Genomic DNA, 19,885 nt, shown 5'->3' with positions numbered 1-19,885 from the left:
TGACCTCCATACTCCGACACACACACACACACACACACACACACACAACTGACCTCCATACTCCACACACACACACACAGCTAACTGACCTCCATTCTTGCACACACACACACACACAACTTACCTCCATACTCCACACACACACACACAGCTAACTGACCTCCATACTCCGCACACACACGCACACACACACACACAACTGACTTCCATACTCCACACACACACACACACACAAACTGACCTCCATACTCCACACACACACACATACACACACACACACACACCGCTAACTTACCTCCATACTCCGCACACACACACACACACACACAACAACTGACCTCCATACTCCCACACACACACACACCGCTAACTGACCTCCATACTCCACACACACACACACCGCTAACTGACCTCCATACACACACGCACACACACACACACACACACACACACAAAGGACCTCCATACACACACAACGGACCTCCACGCACACACGCACACACACACACACACACAACGGACCTCCATACTCCCCCCCCACACACACACACACACACACACAGCTAACTGACCTCCATACTCCGACTGACTGGTGACGGTCAGGTCATCCACTCCACCGATGTCTCTCTGGACTGCAGTAAAGAACAGCAAACATTTACACAACTATTAATAACTAACAATAACCTATATAATATAATAGTAGTATATGTATATATACTACTACTATACATACTACTATGTCCTTGTTTTCATCATTAATGTTGTAAATGATTGTTTGCTGATCTTTAATGCAATTTCTACATTGCCCATTATCAGCAACCATTTATCCAATGTTCCAAAGGCATATTCTGTTTACTAATCTGATATCATTTTAAAAGGCTAACTGAGAAAGCATTGGAGAACCCTTTAGCAAAGAACTGAAAACTACTGCCCTAATTAAAAAAACAATGCAACTGATCTCAGCTGCTATCCTGTCTATAATGGAGTGGAAAGGAAATTTCTAAGTGACCCCAAACTTTTGAACGGCTTCTGTGTGTGTGTGTGTGTGTGTGTGTATACACATATATATTTATTTATTTTTTCCTCACACCACTCATCTCCACTGAGGTCAGAATGTTGGAAAAAATGACCAGAGCCCTGTGTGGTCATACAGCGGCCTCTAGTGGGTATGTTATGAACTGCAGGCACAACCCCTCTGATCAGGTCACGGCTTCAGTAGTCACGGCAATAACACACCAGAATGCTGAACTAACAGCCGACACCATCACTCCACAGCTGAACAGTGGAAACCACTCAGAGAGTCGGAACAAAACAGCGCTTACAATGGCCATGGCAATCACACATCAGAATGCTGAACTAACAGCCAACACTAAGCAGAGCGGACAAATCAGTGTAGTGGGAGAGGCTGAAATCGACTCTCTTCTGAGTCTCTCTTCAGTGGCTCTCTTATCGACTCTTTTCTGAGTCGTAATGAAGTGGTTCTCTATATTGACTCTTTTCTGAGTCGTAATGAAATGGTTCTCTATATCGACTCTCTTCTGAGTCTTGATGCAGTGGTTCTCTATATTGACTCTTTTCTGAGTCTTGATGCAGTGGTTCTCTATATTGACTCTTTTCTGAGTCTTGATGCAGTGGTTCTCTATATTGACTCTTTTCTGAGTCTTGATGCAGTGGTTCTCTATTTCGACTCTTTTCTGAATCTTATTCCAGTGGTTCTCTATATCGACTCTTTTCTGAATCGTAATGAAGTGGTTCTCTATATTGACTCTCTTCTGTGTCTTGATGCAGTGGTTCTCTATATTGACTCTTTTCTGAGTCTTGATGCAGTGGTTCTCTATATTGACTCTTTTCTGAGTCTTGATGCAGTGGTTCTCTATATTGACTCTTTTCTGAGTCTTGATGCAGTGGTTCTCTATATTGACTCTTTTTGAGCTTCACAACCCCGATCCAAGATGGCGGCCATGTTGACGCATACTTAGAGCACAAGGCGAAATATACATTATGTATATTTGTGTTTGTGTGGGTGTGTGTGTGTGTGTGTGTGTGTGTGTGTGTGTGTGTGTGTGTGTGTGTGTTTGTCCCACAGATAGAATAGCAAATTCCATTGTAGTTTTACTGCTGTGCTTTTAGATCCGATTTGAATTGAGACTGTTTGTTCTGTCAGATTTGGATTGAAATTTGAGTTCTGTATAAGGCTACTTGTTCTGAGAAGCAGGTGGATGAGGCTTCTTTATAAACCATCAAATGGTGCTGCGAACACGTTGCACATTATGTCCATAACAGTAATTCCTGACCATAAACAGCAATGCACAGCTAAAGACTTCTGTTGCCCCGCCCCCTCACCTTCAGAGCTGCAATCTGATAGGCTGTCAGCAAGGAAGTCGGAAAAAGGCTCTGCGGGCCCGATGAGTTCCGAGCCGTCCTGGACCTCTCCGTCCTGAAACAGAAGCGACAGCAACAACCAATCAGTGGGTAGAGTCAGAAGGGGTTTCCGTGACAACCTCCATGACGACAGGAATGCTTGTGGGACATAAGTTTCAGAACATTCCAGCAGGCGTGAAATCTCACTGATGCACCAAACAAAGCACTGTCTGTGGAGAGCCTGAGAACACCTCAGCATCTAGCGTGCACGCACACGCACGCACGCACACGCACGCACGCACACACAGAACTTTAACATTTGCTACATGGGAGCGATCTTGCAGAGCAACTTGCAAGTAGTTAGCTTCGGTTATCTCCAGGATCTCCTTATATGGGCAAAGATTACAGCTTTGGAGACAAACTCACAGCACACAAATGACCCTCTGTGTGCCCAAACTGTCAAGGGACTTTTATTTTGAACTGACATCGGCCTAGACACCAAAGTTTCAAGGAACTTTTATTTTGACGCACCGCCTCTGTGTCTGGCTAAACATGCAAAAAGGATGCAAAAGCGCCTATTTCACTTAGCACATGTTCTGAACACTCTACATTCATAAACATGAGATCATAAATAAATATCATGTGTAAGCAGTTTGTTTAACTTAAACGTCCGGCCTCATGCTAACTTCACCGTCATAGGCTACCTAATTCACCCGAGTCCCCCCGTAATAACCAGAGTGTTGCGAGTCATTATCAAACGTAACCTCTATGTAGATAGTAAGTGCATGTTGTGTGTGATGTCTGTATGCTACTGAGACCTTGAATTTCCCCGTGGGGATCAATAAAGTATCTATCTATCTACATCCTGAAGAATGAGAGGGTCTGAGAGGGTCTGATTTTAACTTAGTCGCTGACTCAAAATCAAAACAATTCCAAGATGACTGGGTGTTGTGCCTTAACAATGTGCAAGTGCAAGTTATTACTTCGCCCATGATATGAGGCTAGCTTACTGATCAAGTGAAGATTTTGCGGCAGTACTCAGTCTAGGAGCGCCAATTTGGATATTCATTGTTTAAAAAATTGTGAAATTGTAAAATCATGAAATTATGCATTTTACCTTCTAATGGCTCATTTTTGCTAAATTGGTTTACTACATTTGAATTTTTTTTTTAATACCCCGCAGACACCCTATAGAACATGCACCACACACACACATTTCACACACATGCCCACGCACACACGCACGCACGCACGCACACACACACACACAACAAACATCACTTTTCCATCCACCACACACTGAGAATATCTCTCTGCGACACAGATTTACCTGCTGGCTGCTGTACAGCTCTGGGAAAATAATAAATAATATAATATGTTTATTTTATATAGCACCCTTCTCAAACCCAAAGTCGCTTAACATAGTAGAAGGAAAGCTATATTTGATATTTGCATGCACGCACACACACACACGTACCTTGAAGAAGTCCTTGATTTCCATCCCGCTCACTCTCTCTCTCACACACACACACACACGTCTGTGTACCTTGAAGAAGTCCTCGATGTGTTGACTGCTGTAAAGTGCTGGGATGTTTGCACTGAACTGCAGCAGGTCCTCTGAACACTGCCTCCTCTCCTCGATCACAGAGTCATCAAAACGACCTACACACGCGCGCGCGCACGCGCACACACACACACACAGCATCATGAACAAATCCATGCTCAGAGTAGTATAATCTCACACATCCAGTTCATGATGGTAACATCAGCAGCGTCCTCTTCACAATGGTCACCACAAATGGTCAAACAAATGCACACACACAGATAGACTCTACTTAGGCAGGTTAAGTGGACACACACACACACACACACACACACACACACACACACACACAAACACAAACACACAAACACAGACTACACACACACACACTCCTGAGAGCGCTGAGGGCAAGCAGGACTCACCGAAGACTTTGGCCTTGGCGAAGGGTGGGAAGAGCTCAGAGTGGCGGAAGAGGTTCCTGTGGATCTGCCAGAGGTCTCGATGAAGCTTCCGGAAGTCGTTGTACCTCTTCCACACAGTGATCTGGGAGCCCAGGAGGACAAACACACACACACACACACACACACACACACACACACACACACACACACACACACACACAGAGAGAGAGAGAGAGAGATGAGGGGAGAAGAAAGGTAGTGCGAAACACACCTTTCTGAAGTATCCCCGAGTCTCCCTCTTCTCAGGAGCTTAGAGAGGTTGTCCTGAGCTCCAGAGAGAGGCTGTCTCCGTGCGGAGCGTGTCCAGGCTGGGGTGCTCTGTGCTGGGCAGCTGGGGAGGGGAGCAGGGGGTCGTGCGTTCTCACAAAGCAGGCGTGTGTTCTCCTGGCCGGCCAGCACAGCTCTGCGCTCCGCTAGCTAATTGAGATCAGGCCTGACGCATTACCACTCCCGCGCTTACAAGGGGGGGGAGAGACCGCCACACTCATGCATGTGTGTGTGTGTGTGTGTGTGTGTGTGTGTGCATGTGTGTGTGTGCATGTGCATGTGTCTGTATCTGTGCATGTGTCTGTGTGTGTGCATGTGTCTGTGTGTGTGTGTGTGTGCATGTGTCTGTGTGTGTGCATCTGTGTGTGTGCGTGTGTGTGTGTGTGACGCAGGGCTTGTTTCGCTCTCTCTCCCTTGTTTATTTTTCTCTAGGCGGAGTGATACGTTATGGCTGGCACCACCCTCCAGTACTTTTACCGCCCCAAGATGTCGGTCTCTCTCGGCTTGGCCTTCTTGCGGACGACATTCTGGGCGCGCTACTTTAGTTTAAAACGTTAAACTTTATTGTTTAGCTTTAGTTCTTTAAATGTAAATGTATGTCTATATAAGTTGATTCATAGCGATTAGTTTAGGTTTCAGGCACGTTCTTAGGGTAGTTAGTTAGTGTAGTTATGAAGTGGCACGGAAGACTCACTTTTTCTTTTGTGTTCGCGCGGTCGGGAGTCAGGCAAGCTTCCTCCGAACTAGACAGTAAGCGTGAGGTCTTTCTTTTTGTGTTTTTCCTTTGGTCTTTGTAATCGTCATGTTTTTGTTTGGTAATTCGTTCTAAATTGTTCCTTTGCATTTTTCCCGGACAACCAGACTCTGGTGAATTCGTTTATGTTATGCTGTCCCTACTTTGACATGGACTCGTAACAGTGTGTTGGCTGAGTGCTGGTCCATGCGTGTTCTTGTGCATGCTATAGTTTGGTGTGTGTGTGTGTGTGTGTGTGTGTGTGTGTGTGTGTGTGTGCGCGTGTGTTTGCACGCGTGCAAGTTTGTGCGTGCGTGCGTGTGTGTCCACGTGTGCTGGTCTCTTGTGACTGGAGGCTGTTTGTGACTCTGGGACTCCCAGGAAAATAACAAGCGGACTGGAAAAAGTCCCTTAACACACTAATCAACAGACTCTCTGTCTCACACACACACACACCCACACACAGAGATCAACCCATACACACTAATCAACACATTTCACTTCCCTTAAGAGACTATGGGCCCCATCATGACATTCTAAAGTGCATCGTCACTCATCAAAAGTCTATTCAAATTTAGTAGGATGTCCAGTTCACATTGGGAGGTGTTCCTAGGTTTTTTAATCAGTCATATGGGTGTGTTTAGGGTGTAACATCATTTTAAACCAAAGAGAATGACATCTGTCATTCCCTTTAACGACGCAAAGCGCGATATGTCAAATAAATGCATCGGTATTTTGGCATTCAACAGCGCATTTGAAGGAGGCTGCTTGCGAGACCCTATGGAATAGTCATTCCACTAAACCATGCTTTACTAAAAACTTAGCATAGCCTTCACACATTTGCACTCGTCTATTATTTGAACTCATTGGCAAAGCGAAACTAACTTCACCAAGGTGTCAGTCAACGACAAGACATTATGATATATATGCAGTTACTTTCACTATTGACTGACAATGGGTTACCATCGAAAACATAGGCTAACACTTACCCAAATATTGCTCAAATGACTGAAAAAAAAAAAAAAAACATTTATCCTGTGACAGTGCGTCTTCAGCTGTGTTCCATACGTGTCTCTCGCCTCTCCCCTAATCACTTTTAACCGTCATTACTAATTTGCAAATGATGGTGAATAACTACTCATCATGAGATGTACAGTATTTAAGTAATATCTTTATTCTAATTATGTTTCCCATTGTAATCGTGCAATTTGTAATGCTTTGCATGGACGCATCGCTGGTGTCGCGCTCATGAATGATAGAAGGATGGTGCGTGCACCTGCCAATATGACTGTTGACATGCACTCTTAAAATAGCATATGAACAACTCGCCATAGACTTCTGACCAGGTTTAGGTGGTATATGATAGCGATTTTTAGACAACGCGCCAGGCCCCTCCCTAGGTTGTTAACTGCCACACCCCTGGGCTTAATGTTTAAAAAAATAAACGTGCAAAATAATCAATTCAACTTTGCTGGTGAATAACGAGCTTTTACTTATGCACTGGAGCCCAAAATACAGCCCAAAGACTAGAAAGCTCATAGTTCTGTTAACATTCTACTTTGTGTAATCTTATGCTAATTATGTTAAGCAAAATGTAACTTGTGCGTTCTCTGTTCATTTCCATAAATAAACACATAAAATGACTTAAATTCTTTCTGTATTTCCATAAATAAACACATAAACAGGACTTAAATGCTTTCTGTACAAAGGAACATCAGAGTGAAACTCACCTGAGGAGCGTCCCTTTGTGCCTAGAGTGGTGTGAAAACAACAGCTATGTGTGTGTGTGTGTGTGTGTGTGTGTGGGGGGTGTGTGTGTGTGTGTGAGTGTATGTGTGAGTGTGTGAGTGTATGTGTGAGTGTGTGTTTGTGTGTGTGTGAGTTTGTTTGTGTGTGTGTGTGTGTGAGTTTGTGCGTGTGTGTGTGTGTGTGTGAGTGTGTGTGTGTGCATGAGTGCGTGTGGCCTACTCACCTCTTGGACGTCTTCGGGGTTTTTACGGGAGATGATCTGAGAACAGACGCAGAAGGGGAAAGTCTGGTCATCTCCACAGATGAGCTTTAGTACACACACTCACTCCTGCTACTAGAATAACAACAAATGTTTCTGACTAACAACGAGACAGACATTGCACATCCAAACAGTGAGGGGTGTGTGTGTGTGCAAGTGTGTGTGTGTCACTGTGTGTGTACGTGTGTGCAAGTGTTTGTGTGTCACTGTGTGGTTCTGTGTGTGTGTGTGTGTGTGTGTGATGTCTCTCCTGCTCTGTGACCCACAATGTCTTCATTGTCCAGTGCGGTCACAGCCACACAGCCACACACACACACAGTGACAACACAGTCAAGTCAAAATCTCCACAAGAAACACGGGCATTTCAAATTCAACGGCACTATAGATGCCCCAAGAGATCACTATACAAACAGATGCCCCAAGATATCAGTACAGATGCCCCAAGATATCACTGTAGAAACAGATGCCCCAAGATATCACTACAGAAACAGATGCCCCAAGATATCACTACAGAAACAGATGCCCCAAGATATCAGTACAGATGCCAGATGCCCCAAGATATCACTACAGATGCCCCCAAGATATCACTATAGATGCCCCCAAGATATCACTATAGATGCCCCCAAGATATCACTACAGAAACAGATGCCCCAAAATCATGAAGAACTATAACTGGATCCTGTAACTATCTACTCAATCACTGCCGTTTTACCGTGGGTCGTATGCTGCAGTACCACTGAACGACCACTAGAGGGCCTGTTACCTGCAGTGACAGCCTCAGCCCACGCTGGTAAATATTGATGTCGATGCTGGCACATGCAGAACAATTAATAGAACTAAGTATCAAAACAAACAAACAAACAAACAAACAACTCAAAAGGCCCTTTCACACTGGCGAAATCCAAATTTACTACCAAGCCCCCTAGACATTTTGCCGAGTTTTTTCGTTCCGGCACCAGTGTGAATGGGTCAAGGCGGAAAGGGGAATCTGGGCGGGCATTTCAATGCTATGTCCAGCCCACCACAGGAGATTGCAAAAAAAATCTAACTGATCAAAAGCAGCAATAGCAGAGACAGCACATTATGTCAATCTATAAATTCACAAAGTCTCCAGTCATTCAATGCCTGCTAGAGTTGACTGTAGCTTGGAATGCAATCAGTTGCCATTATAGGCTATCCTAAAATCCAGCGAAAAAACAAAGCATGAACTCATGAGCGTCTGTCCTATATGTATATCCTCTGATTGTAATGCTTAAAGATATCTAGGCGATATTTGTACCATTTGTTTTGTATTTGGCCTGTTATAAAATCATGTAGACCTATTGAACAATTTAAACACATTAGGAACCGCAAAGTTGGAGACATGCATAAAGACATTGCTGCACATTTAAAACCGGATTACTCTGGAATGGCTAGTACAGGGGCATGCTTACATCTTTGTGTTCGGTAAGGTCTGCTGTTTATTCTGATATATGGTTTGTCATGTGTTGATGTAAAGTTCGCGAAGTATTCCACCAAGATGAATGGGTGACGGGCGCAAAAAATATGATTAAATTAAAGTTACTTTTCTCGCGAACCGTTTACCACAACAACTAACCACTAACATTGTTTAAAGGCTGAGAAAAAGCTCTTTCGTGTGATACATGTGATGTCTGTGATGAATAAGCTACTTTGCAAGTAGTTCAGCAAATTTGGGTGGGACAGAAATACCTTTACAGAGCAGCAGATCAGGCCATATCGGCTCTGGCTCACATGATGTAGGCTACATGCTTTAAATGCATTATCGCTTCACTACCCAACACGCCAACAAGAAAGAAAAGAAAAAAGAAACCAATGTGCTTATGTCGCGATTTCCGATAGGCCCAGGCCTAGAGAAAAGACAGCTATGGTAACCTAACAATTAGGATTTGCTTTGCCTACACTGCTGTTTGGTTGTCCCAAACTTTGAGACGATCCATACTCGCATTAACTGAATCTTATCAACCCGAACTGCGATGTTCCAAACAGAGTGACAGGATGCAATGCCTAATAATCTTCGGCATAACTGCTAACAGTGCGCCTAGGCCTACTGTTAAACACCTGAAAAATATTAAGCTTCTGTTTTCTTTTCATGATGAGCACTAGGCCTATATTCGTTTTTAAGCGCCAGAACTGCTCATCACGTCGTGTGAGAAAGTTTACACCAATCATCATCTTCTAATGTATCCTTATGTTGAGATGTCCATTCTCTTTGCCCTAGGCTTGTTTGTGCGCGAAGCATGTTTCAATTAAGACAATACACAAGCTATTTTTTTTTGTTTTTTGTAATATTGAATGAATTTCATCAATTTCATGAATAAATTGTACGCACAGTGCGTACAGGATTACAGCTGGCGGCGCCACTGACCAAGGCCACAGTAGCCTGTGAACCTCTGATTTTCAAAGGGAAATCACGGGCGAACGAGGGGGGGCAACTCTTCTCTTCAATTTCCCTTCCAAATTACTTTTTATTGTCTGAAGACATCTATCGCAAGAATCTAACATTCTAACAGCAACAGCAAAGCAAATGCAAGCTAACCAAAGTGCAGTCGGTTCTCCCGCCATGGTTTTTGAAATCACACACCTGCTGTATCTGAAGCCCCACGCACGCATAATAAGGCATACGACGATCACTCTACACGCCCCCTGTTGCACGTCACAATTTAATTTACTATAGCTGATCATGCCTTCTGGCTCCCCAAAATGCCGCATCATGTGAACAGATCAGCAGGCCGGCAAATTTTCACCTCGCTTTCAGACACAAAAAGACGGCGAAAAGACGTCTCCTCTTCCCGCAAATTTAGCGGGATCTCTGTGTGAAAAGGCCTAAAGACAACACAGGGCCATATGACAAAGATTCAACTGCTTCAAAGGTTCAGCTGCTCCACAGCACGAGAGCGTTGTTGTGGGATCAACGGCCCCCTGTCCCCACACATCCTTCCCAGCCGCGGAACTCTCTGGCGCACAACACTGCGGACGTCTGTTCTGTTTGAGTCGGCCGGTCCTCACCCTCCCTTTCGCCTGTTCTGTTTGAGTCGGCCGGTCCTCAACCTCCCTTTAGTCACATTCTGGAGGACATCCAGTCTGAAGCGTAAAAACCTGGAGAAGTTCCTCCACTATACCACAAGGCAGCTGATGACGTCCTGCCAGTTGCCAGAGAAACTGAGTTGCAGAAAACATCTGGAAATATCGCAGCTCACCGCAGGTCTGCTATATTTAAAAACACATTTGGTTGCTATATTTAAACACACGCTTATTTTATCTGCAGTGAACCACAACAAATCTTGGATGTGTGAGTAAGCAAGTGTGTATGCGTAGGCCCTTGTGTGTGTGTGTGTGTGTGTGTGTGTGTGTAGTGTCCCATTTTCTTCCAAGCAGATTAAAATAGCTCTGGTCTGACCTCCATGTCCAATCTCCATCAACTAAGAGCAAAATTAGACTTGACATTAAATGGTGACTGTTTCTACCAAGGACTCTTCCCATACATTCTATGGTTTCTACTTTTAGTGGGCGTTGTGTCATCACGACATCAGGTTATAACATCAATGCTGGTGGCTTATGTTTAACAAGCATGTCAAACTGAATGGTTGTGATGGGACTCCAGAGAGAAAGGACTTAATTACAACCTGACGGCAAATCAATCAAACTGGGCAATAAGACAGACGGTGTGGCCTACCCCATAATTTCCCTTTGGGGATGAATAAAGCACTCAATCAATCTATCCATCAATCTATTTATCAATCTATCTCTGGGAGAGCTCCAGCTGAGACGTTGTGGGGATTGCCTTGATCAGAGAGGGCAGTTGTGGTTATATTCATCAGAATCGTGATACTGTTGAGACCATTAACCCATTTAAGCCCATTTTTTCCCCAGACATGCAAATATGCAAATCATATGTTATTAGCAACCCTTTGAAGTAATCAATAATTTTTTTTTTTTTTTTTTTTAATGTAGAAAAGTAGATGAAAAAGTGAGTTTTATTACCGGTCACAATTGTGACCGGTGGGATAATATGCGTATACTCAATTAAAGGTTGCTCAAATTGCTTTTTTGTTAAAATAAAGGACTTTTCAAACTGATATTGAACACTGAGACCAATGGCAATAATAAATATGAAAAATATGTTAACATTGTTTATTTACCAGGAGCTTAGGCTCGTTAAAATAGAACCATGAATGTGTATGTCTGTGCGTGCGTGTGTGTCTGCATGTAGTTGTGAGAGTTAGTGTATATGGTCTGTGTGTGTGTATCTGCATGGGGTGTGAGAGTTAGTGTGCATATTGTGATTGTGTGTGTGTGTGTGTGTGTGTGTGTGTATCAAGAATCACACACACACACTAACTCTCATAAAGTTAGTATATAAATATTATATATATATATATATATATATATATATATATATATATATATATATATATATATATATATGTGTGTGTGTGTGTGTATCTGCAGGTGGGTGTGTGAGAGCAGCAGGCAAAGTGCATGTCGAGTGCAATGTGAAGTCTGTGTGTGTGTGTCTGTGTGTGTGTGTGTGTAAGTGTGTATGTCTGAGTGTGTATATCTGTGTATGTGAGTGTATATCTGTGTGTGTGTGTATTTGTGTGTGTGTGTGTGTGTGTATCTGTGTGTGTGAGTGTGTATATTTGTGTGTGTGTGTGTGAGTGTGTGTGTGAGTGTGTATGTGTGTGTGTGTGTGAATATGTGTGTGTGTGTGTGTGTGCGCATGTGAGAATTAGGGCTGTCAATCGATTAAAAAAAATAATCTAATTAATTACATACTCTGTGATTAATTAATCTAAATTAATCGCATATTTAATTTTTGCTGTGAAAGTATTTAAAATATTTAAATTCAAATGAATCATTGAATAATCAGCATTAGTGACATTAAAGTTCAAAAACTCTTTTATTATTATTTTCACTGTTCAAATAATTGCCATAATAATCTATGATATGACCTAATATGCTGAGGAAATAAATTCAAATGTGCTTCGGGAAGAATTTTTTTTTTTCACATACAAGGCATTTCAGGCCACAGATATAACCTAGGGGACACAATGAAAATTAATTAACACTCCCCTCAGTGTCAACACTTATTTCTTTGCATTGATGTGCGACTATAGAGTTGATGAACTCCAGTGATATGCAGATTCCTTGCTGCAGACATTGCAGAGGACTTTATTTTCAACACTTTATTTTTTATCAACACCATCAGGCCATTTTTTAAAAGTAAATGTTCCAATCAATGATCCAGGCAGCACGTTTTCTTCCCTCTCCTTCATTTTACTGTCTAATTTTTACTGACTAGAACGGCTCGGGGTCAAAGGTCATACAGAATCGATTAATCTGCACAAATCTTTTTTTTTTTCAGTTATCTTTTCTCAAATTAATTAATCGAAATTAATCAGTTATTTTGACAGCCCTAGTAAGAATTTGTGTGTGTGTGTGAATATGTGTATGTGTGTGAGTGTATATCTGTGTGTATGTGTGTGTGAGTATGTATGTGTGTGTGTATCTGTGTGTGAGTGTTTGTATGTCTCTGTATGTGTGTATGTATGAGTATGTGTGTGTGAGTATGTATGTGTGTGTGTATCTGTGTGTGAGTGTTTATATGTCTCTGTATGTGTGTATGTATGAGTATGTGTGTGTGTTTTTGTAGGTGTAGAAGTATGTGTGCATCTAGATACAACATTCTATCCCACCAGTCACTATTGTGACCGTTAACATGTTTACTCATTCTGCAAACACACCAAAGACATTTGAATAATTATAAATGTATATATCATAACTAGACACCTTAAAGACCATGTGTACAAAAAATATTTGTCCAATGTTTATTTTAACATACTTTAAAAACCTTTTATTTGGGAGCCCCCCCCCACACTCGGTCAACCACATAGTCTAGGCTTCTTTGCATTGGTCACATAGTCTAGGCTACTTTGCATTGGCTTGTTATATCTAGCTGATATTTCGAAATCACTGCAATGTCATGCTTTCTTGGGGTGAAACGGTCCTCTGCTTGCTTGACTACTGATCTAAAAGGGATGCTATGGTCTACTCTGCCCCACGTCATCTCTAATAGATCAAGTTAGCCAGCCGGCTCGCCAAAAGCCTGTCGGATGCTAGCTGACTGAGGTGGTCTGTTGAAATGAGGGTTTTGGTCACACACACAGGGTTAACGTTCATCATCACCAATAAACATCATCTTCTTTGACTATGTCAGCCAGACTGTCCTCTTTAAGGCCATTACCTCATTTTGCACCAGTATAGCCTTGCTAGTTAGCAAAAGATTCTTCAATTATTTGGGGTTTATTAGCAATGTTGTTAAATAAAAATGACCACAAACTGTCACTTTGTACATTCTTGACACGATACAGTAATACTTGTCTGGAAAATGACTCAATGAAACACTGTAGGTGTATTACTTAGGGTAGCCGATTCAGCTAAATTAGTTAACGTTAAAGTTAGGGTCAGTACCAGATTACACATAGGATAGCCACCTCCAAGCTAGTTCTAGAGAGCTAACATTAACGTAGTCTACTGATCTGATCTTGCTAACAGACAAACAGTTAGCCTCATCCAAGCTATAACGTTAACCAGACATTCTCTGCGTTAACGCAAGAGGGGGGAAGACGGGTTGTTCACATACTCCATACTTACAGTATGCATGTACGTATGAATTCATTGGGGGGAAAAGTAATAGCATAGACTGGCCTTAGTATTTATTGGCTTTTATCACTCACGTTAGCCAAGTCGCCTAGCCAAAGACAGCAGCAAAGAAGCCATCTAAGGTTAGATAGCAAGCTAACCAAGATAGCGGACTAGCTGGGATAGCAGCTACACGTCCAACAATACTGACTGCAGTTAGCTATCATGTAACGTTAGCCTGATGGTGGTGAAAGCAGCTGTGACAACTTACCCTTGCTGTGACTTTGTAAACGGTATATCCTTTCTCGTGCTTTCTGGGGTCCGTAACAGTGTAGAATCGAGCAAGTTCACCCTTTTCCCTCTGCGATATCATCCTGATTGGGACATAGCCGCTCGGTAGCTTGCTACAATCCCATTCTCTGGTTCTCCTAGCACTGGATTCATGACAGCAGAGAAACGAAACCGCTGGACTGGTTTGATAATGAGACAGGATGTCCCGCCCTTAACGCGCCCTCCTCTCGCTTCATGTACTAGGCTACTGTTGTTGATTACCTGATTCTAAGCATGTCGACATTGATTCAGACGGCGATTTTTCAACCATCTACAATGATTTGAGTATTCAACTTAATCAGGGGTCCAAACATTGCCAGTATTTTTAAATGTAACCTAGTCTATACACCTACATATGTTTATTTATCTTTATTTTTACCATGTATGTGTCACAATCAATACTATCTGGACAAGTGGATGTTTTCTCGTGTAGCCTTGTGACGTTTGGCAAGTCAGCTGGAGAAGCCTGGGGTCGATCTAATCTCTGATTTGTAATGGAAGAGCACTGACTGGTGGTCATGACCCATTATGACAGAAATATAACTTAAGTGATATTATTACAATACAGGTATGCAATTTATTGGCATAATCAAATGAGGACTAACAGCAGTAACAAACACAAAGAAACACAAGAGACACACACAAACACACTTTAATGTCCATTGGTTGGGCTTTAAAGCAACAGGGTCATTCCACGTCAATTCAACCAGGGCCCACGCAAAAAATTCTGAAAAAATTACCAGGTGTCCCTATGTTACCCAGGAGACACACTGTAAAATTACTCTTATGTAAGATCAATACTTTCCAAGATACAGCCAGTTTCACAGGGGGAGGGGGGTGTCGATTTTGTTCGGCCTCTTTTTTTTGTCAAAGTTCACAAGCCCACAGCGCAAGAACTAAACCGTGTAGGAGGCTCAAATGTTGCATGGCTGGTACATAAATAGGTATAGTATGTAGCAAAATCGTCACATTTGGTCTAGATAATCCTGCATGGTCATAGCTGTCCCTCAAAGTTGATACAAATTTTATTGGAGTTTTTGGCTGGGCTCTGTTTAAGCCTTCAGAAGACATATTTGTACTCAACATAGGCTCTTGATTTATTTTCCTTACTGAGATAAGTAGAAACACTCTCACAAAAAACAATGAACAGAAAATAAAGTCCTTCAGGGTCTGAACAGCAGACCTTACAAGTCCTAAAAAAAATCATTTTGGTTCTCATTTTCAGAACACCTTTTGGGAATATACAAAGATTTTTTTAAATATTTTTTTTTATTTATTCTCCATGATCTTTTTCTTTTTTGAAAACACCAATTTGATTGTCTCATGCAAATCTTTCTTTTTTCACTTTCCACCCTGAACATGGGCAAAATGCACCCTTGACATCAATATGTTTTGTATAGAGCTACCACAGGTTACTCTATACAACCACAGGTGTCAGTGTGGTGACTATATAAAACATATTGATGTCAATGGGGCATTTTGCCCATGTTCAGGGTGGAAAATAAAAAAGAAAGATTTGCATAAGACAAGTCAAATTGGTGTTTTCAAAAAGAAAAGATCATGGAGAATAAAGAAAAAAATATTTAAAAAATCTTTGTATATTACCACAAGGTGTTTGGGTGCTCTGAAAATGAGAACCAAAATGATTTTTCAGACTTGTGGGGTCTGCTGTTCAGGTCTATCCAATTGACAAAGGTCTATCCAATTGTGAGCAGAGGGATTTTTCACCTGTTGAAATCACGTCCCAGTGCTGCAGGACCAAACTCAAATTCTGAAAAGAATTGTGTGGCTATATGTCAATAAGATAATAATAATTTTGTGGCTATGTCAAAAGGATAATAATAATTGTGTGGCTATGTCAATAAGATAATAATAATTGTGTGGCTATGTCAATAAGATAATAATAAGTTCAATTTGACCTATTTTGACATTGGACAACAGAAATAACAACCTAAATACTGAAATTGTTTGACTTTGTATGAAGGCACAAAACGTTACAATTATTTTTGGTGGGATTGAAGTGTTGTAATTGAAAAAAAAAGTATGACTTTATATGAATGCACAAAATGTTAAAATACATGAAATGTAAATATTTTTCAAAATTACAATTCTTTGTACATTGCAATTCTTCTCGATGGGATTGAAGTGTTTTAAAGGAAGGAATTTAAAAAAAAATTGTAATTGTGTGTGTGTGTTTATGTACGTGTTCTCTATGAGGACTGTTCAGAGTGGGATCCATTGCCCCCAACCCAACAGCCTGGCTGGGCAGGGCATGAACCTTGGGCACCATCGGTCTTGTGTGATTCACATTACTGAGCAAGGAGTTGTGACTGGTCCCAGGTCCACTTCAGGGACACCATTTCTTATTCCTACTCCAAACTTGACCCCAGCTCGTGCTGCGAAGGGACCAGCTCTCGCCTCTGCAAAGTATGCTCCGGCACTCGCGCCTGTGTACTTCCAGGACACCCCAGCCTCTGCGTCTGCCCCGGGACCCTGAACGTGGGCCTGCAGAGGGGTGTTGGCGATGCCCACTTCAGCTTTGGCTGTTGTTACCGCAGCTCCTGCAAGAGAATATCCTGAATTGCATACTCATTCATATGGTCCTACCTAAAATGCAAACACAGTTGGTAAGTGCTGCCAAGAGTATGCCGAACAAACGTTAAGTCCAAAATAGCTTCAATGCTAGGAGAATTTGAAGTTTTCCATTGTAAGGCGGTTCAGACATAATGCTTGAATACTAGTAATCCTCTTGATAAAATATAATTCTACGAAGCCTACCTGCATGGACTCCAAGATGCTGTACTCCAAAACCTGCATGCGCCTCTGCTCCATAATAAACAGCTCTTGCGTTGGCTTCAATTAGTCCCTCCACAAGGGCAGCATTGGCTTCGGCCTCCGCTATATTTGCTTTAGCTAAAGCATTTGCTCCAACAGGTGATGCGGACGCAACTGCAGATGCATGTAGGGCCCGGGCGCCTGCGTCAGCTGATAAGATCCTCAGTTTGACCACTTCAGCCACATGCACTTCAGCTGGCTCTGTCTCATGTTTACTAACACTGGCTTTAGCTTCTAGCCCAATCCCATTCCTTATGAGCATGCGATCAGCTGCTGCGCCAGCGCCCTTTAGAGCCGCCTTCCCAGCAGCCTTGGCTACCCTTCTACCCGTCAGCGGACGCTGGCGTCGCTGGACTCTGTGCCATTCTCCATCTGGATACCGCTCATAATGCCATTCATCATCATCAACCTCAATATCTACGTAACGGATACGTCTGTCCCCCATATTTCCAGTCACTTACTTGGACGTCGGGAAATGGCTGTGAGAACGTAGATCTTTCTACAAGAAAAGTGAGGAACTTAAGTTTACTCACAGCCGGGATCAGAAGTTTAAGTAAGTAAGGTTAGGTAAGGTTAGGTTTCTAAACAATTGCAGGGTTTAGTGAAAGACTACAGAGGAGTAGTCAATATTAGTTAAGGGTGCAACTTCCCATTTTTTGAGCTATATGCAACAACAATAACACCAACTAGAAAATGTAATTTCGAGGAAATTACCAGTGCATGAAAATATAAACATACTGTATATTAACATAAAATGCAAAACAAACTTTTATTTGATAACAGTTGGCAGAAGTCATAGTTGATAACAACTGACAGTTGAAATGGCTGAACAGTTAAATAGTTGAGTAGTTTAAATAGTTAAATTATTTAATAGTGAATTATTGTAGTGAGGACATTTATTTTGAAACAGTTGTGGGCAGAGGAAATAGTTGAACAGGATCTGTAGAGCCAGATTGTATGTTTAAAGCCTGAGACAGAGTATATAGTTTAAAAGTTAAATGTAGATAGTGTAATGGATGTTGATAGACAGAAAGTTGAATGGATGTTGATAGGCAGATTGTTTAATGGATGTTGATGGGATAGTTTAATGGGTAGATGAGTGAATGGTTTGAAGAGGATGAATGGATAGAAAGTTGGATGGAATGTGCCTTATATATCCTTGTAGAATGGAGATACACAGTTAATTGAGTACAGTTGAGTGAATTAACAGTTAATTAATTGGCCTAATTGAGCAGAAAGCAGTTGATACAGGTGCAATCAGTTTAACTAGCTTTTTGATGGGGCCTAGTTGAGCAGCTGGAAGTTGATACAGGTGCAAATCAAGTTAATTAGCCCATTATGATGTCATAGTCCCCATACAAAGTCTATGGGGAAAAATATGCTTGTTTTTTATTAATATCTCAAAAAGTACAGTTTACAAAAGTGAAAAATACATTCCTCAAGTCTCCTTTTCAAGACCTACGTTACAAAGTTTGAACGAAGTTTCTACGTTGAACGGTTGAAGCTGAATTAAGATGCAGAAATTTGGTGGGAAGAAGAAGAAGACTTCGGATAACAGAATTTTCATGCACTGTAACTAACTAACCACTTGTTACTCCTGAGTTAATCATGAGTTATAGTATTAGGAAGTGATTTATAAAATATGTATCCTCAGCCGTTTAAAAAAAATAAAAAAAACATAGTCCAGTCCATACAACTTCATTTCAATTTCAAAAGAAATATTGGACTATGTTTTTTTGTTTTTTTTTAAACGGCGACGAAATTGTGAATTTCCAGAGCACACTTGGCAATCGACTCCTACAGCAGAAAAGATGGCAACATTTCCGGAAAGGTACTGGCTTGATGAAATTCATTCTGGACTCTCTATCCGACCACATAAAGACCTCGGTTTGGCTTTAGGGACCCTCTACTCACTATCACGTAAGTGCAATGTTGTTGTGTAGAAGAGGTATAAAAATAGCGTTTTGTAGCGGCGAAATAATATGCCCTTCTCACTTCCACCTAACGAGCTTTGACTAAAAACGGTAACATCGAACTTTCTCAACACATCCGAATGACATGATTTGGATGTCAACTCAACGTATGTACTCCAACATCCGTAAATCGATCTAAAGTGCATTTTACTCCGGATAATTCCTTTAAATTGGAGCGAGCATGGAGTGATTTCACTGGAGCAGGATGATTTTTAAGTGGAGCAGGGAGCAAAATTGAGCGGAGCAACCTGACGCGAATTTGAGTGGAGGAGCGGCCGAGTAGCCTAAACAGCCACCTGGGGGGTATTCCATCAACCTCGCTAATGAAGGCGGCGCTTAACAGAAATAGCCTGGCTTGAACTAGCATAGACTTTCACTTGGGGGTTTCTGTAGATTTCTGTAGGCAAGCGCCATCTACGGGATTTTCATCGAAAGTCCTCAAATTTAACATCGAGAGAAAAAAATAGATTGCCTACAGAAATTGGAGAATAATGAAAGCATACATTTAAAATAACAATGCTAATGGTTTGAAATCAATTGCAAATTTGATTGGCTTCACTCTTGAACACACAGACTATACAGTATGCTTGAACAAAACGAGTGAATGAATAAATAGTATAGGCCTAAACTCAAAAACAACTTTGGCATATATTCAAAACTATGTTTTTATATTAAAAGAGTTCACTCCAAATTATTGTCTAGGTCTAGGTG

General features: G+C 41.7%; 1 protein-coding gene across 1 annotated transcript in view; it reads right to left on the bottom strand.

Moving 5' to 3' along the window:
* rps6kc1 (ribosomal protein S6 kinase polypeptide 1) overlaps nucleotides 1-14,696 on the bottom strand; it is a 42,006-nt gene extending 27,310 nt beyond the window's left edge. The window contains 6 exon segments of the mRNA XM_048249732.1: nucleotides 573-632; nucleotides 2,344-2,437; nucleotides 3,908-4,023; nucleotides 4,327-4,447; nucleotides 7,338-7,373; nucleotides 14,308-14,696. Of these exon segments, the coding sequence (XP_048105689.1) occupies nucleotides 573-632; nucleotides 2,344-2,437; nucleotides 3,908-4,023; nucleotides 4,327-4,447; nucleotides 7,338-7,373; nucleotides 14,308-14,409 (529 nt within the window). The 5' untranslated portion in view covers nucleotides 14,410-14,696.
* Nucleotides 14,697-19,885: the final 5,189 nt, after the last annotated feature.

This window comes from Alosa alosa, chromosome 8 (assembly GCF_017589495.1).
Source record: "Alosa alosa isolate M-15738 ecotype Scorff River chromosome 8, AALO_Geno_1.1, whole genome shotgun sequence".
NCBI classification, from domain to species: Eukaryota; Metazoa; Chordata; class Actinopteri; order Clupeiformes; family Clupeidae; genus Alosa; species Alosa alosa.
Note: the sequence above shows the minus strand (reverse complement) of the source record. Positions and strands in the feature narration are given on the sequence as shown.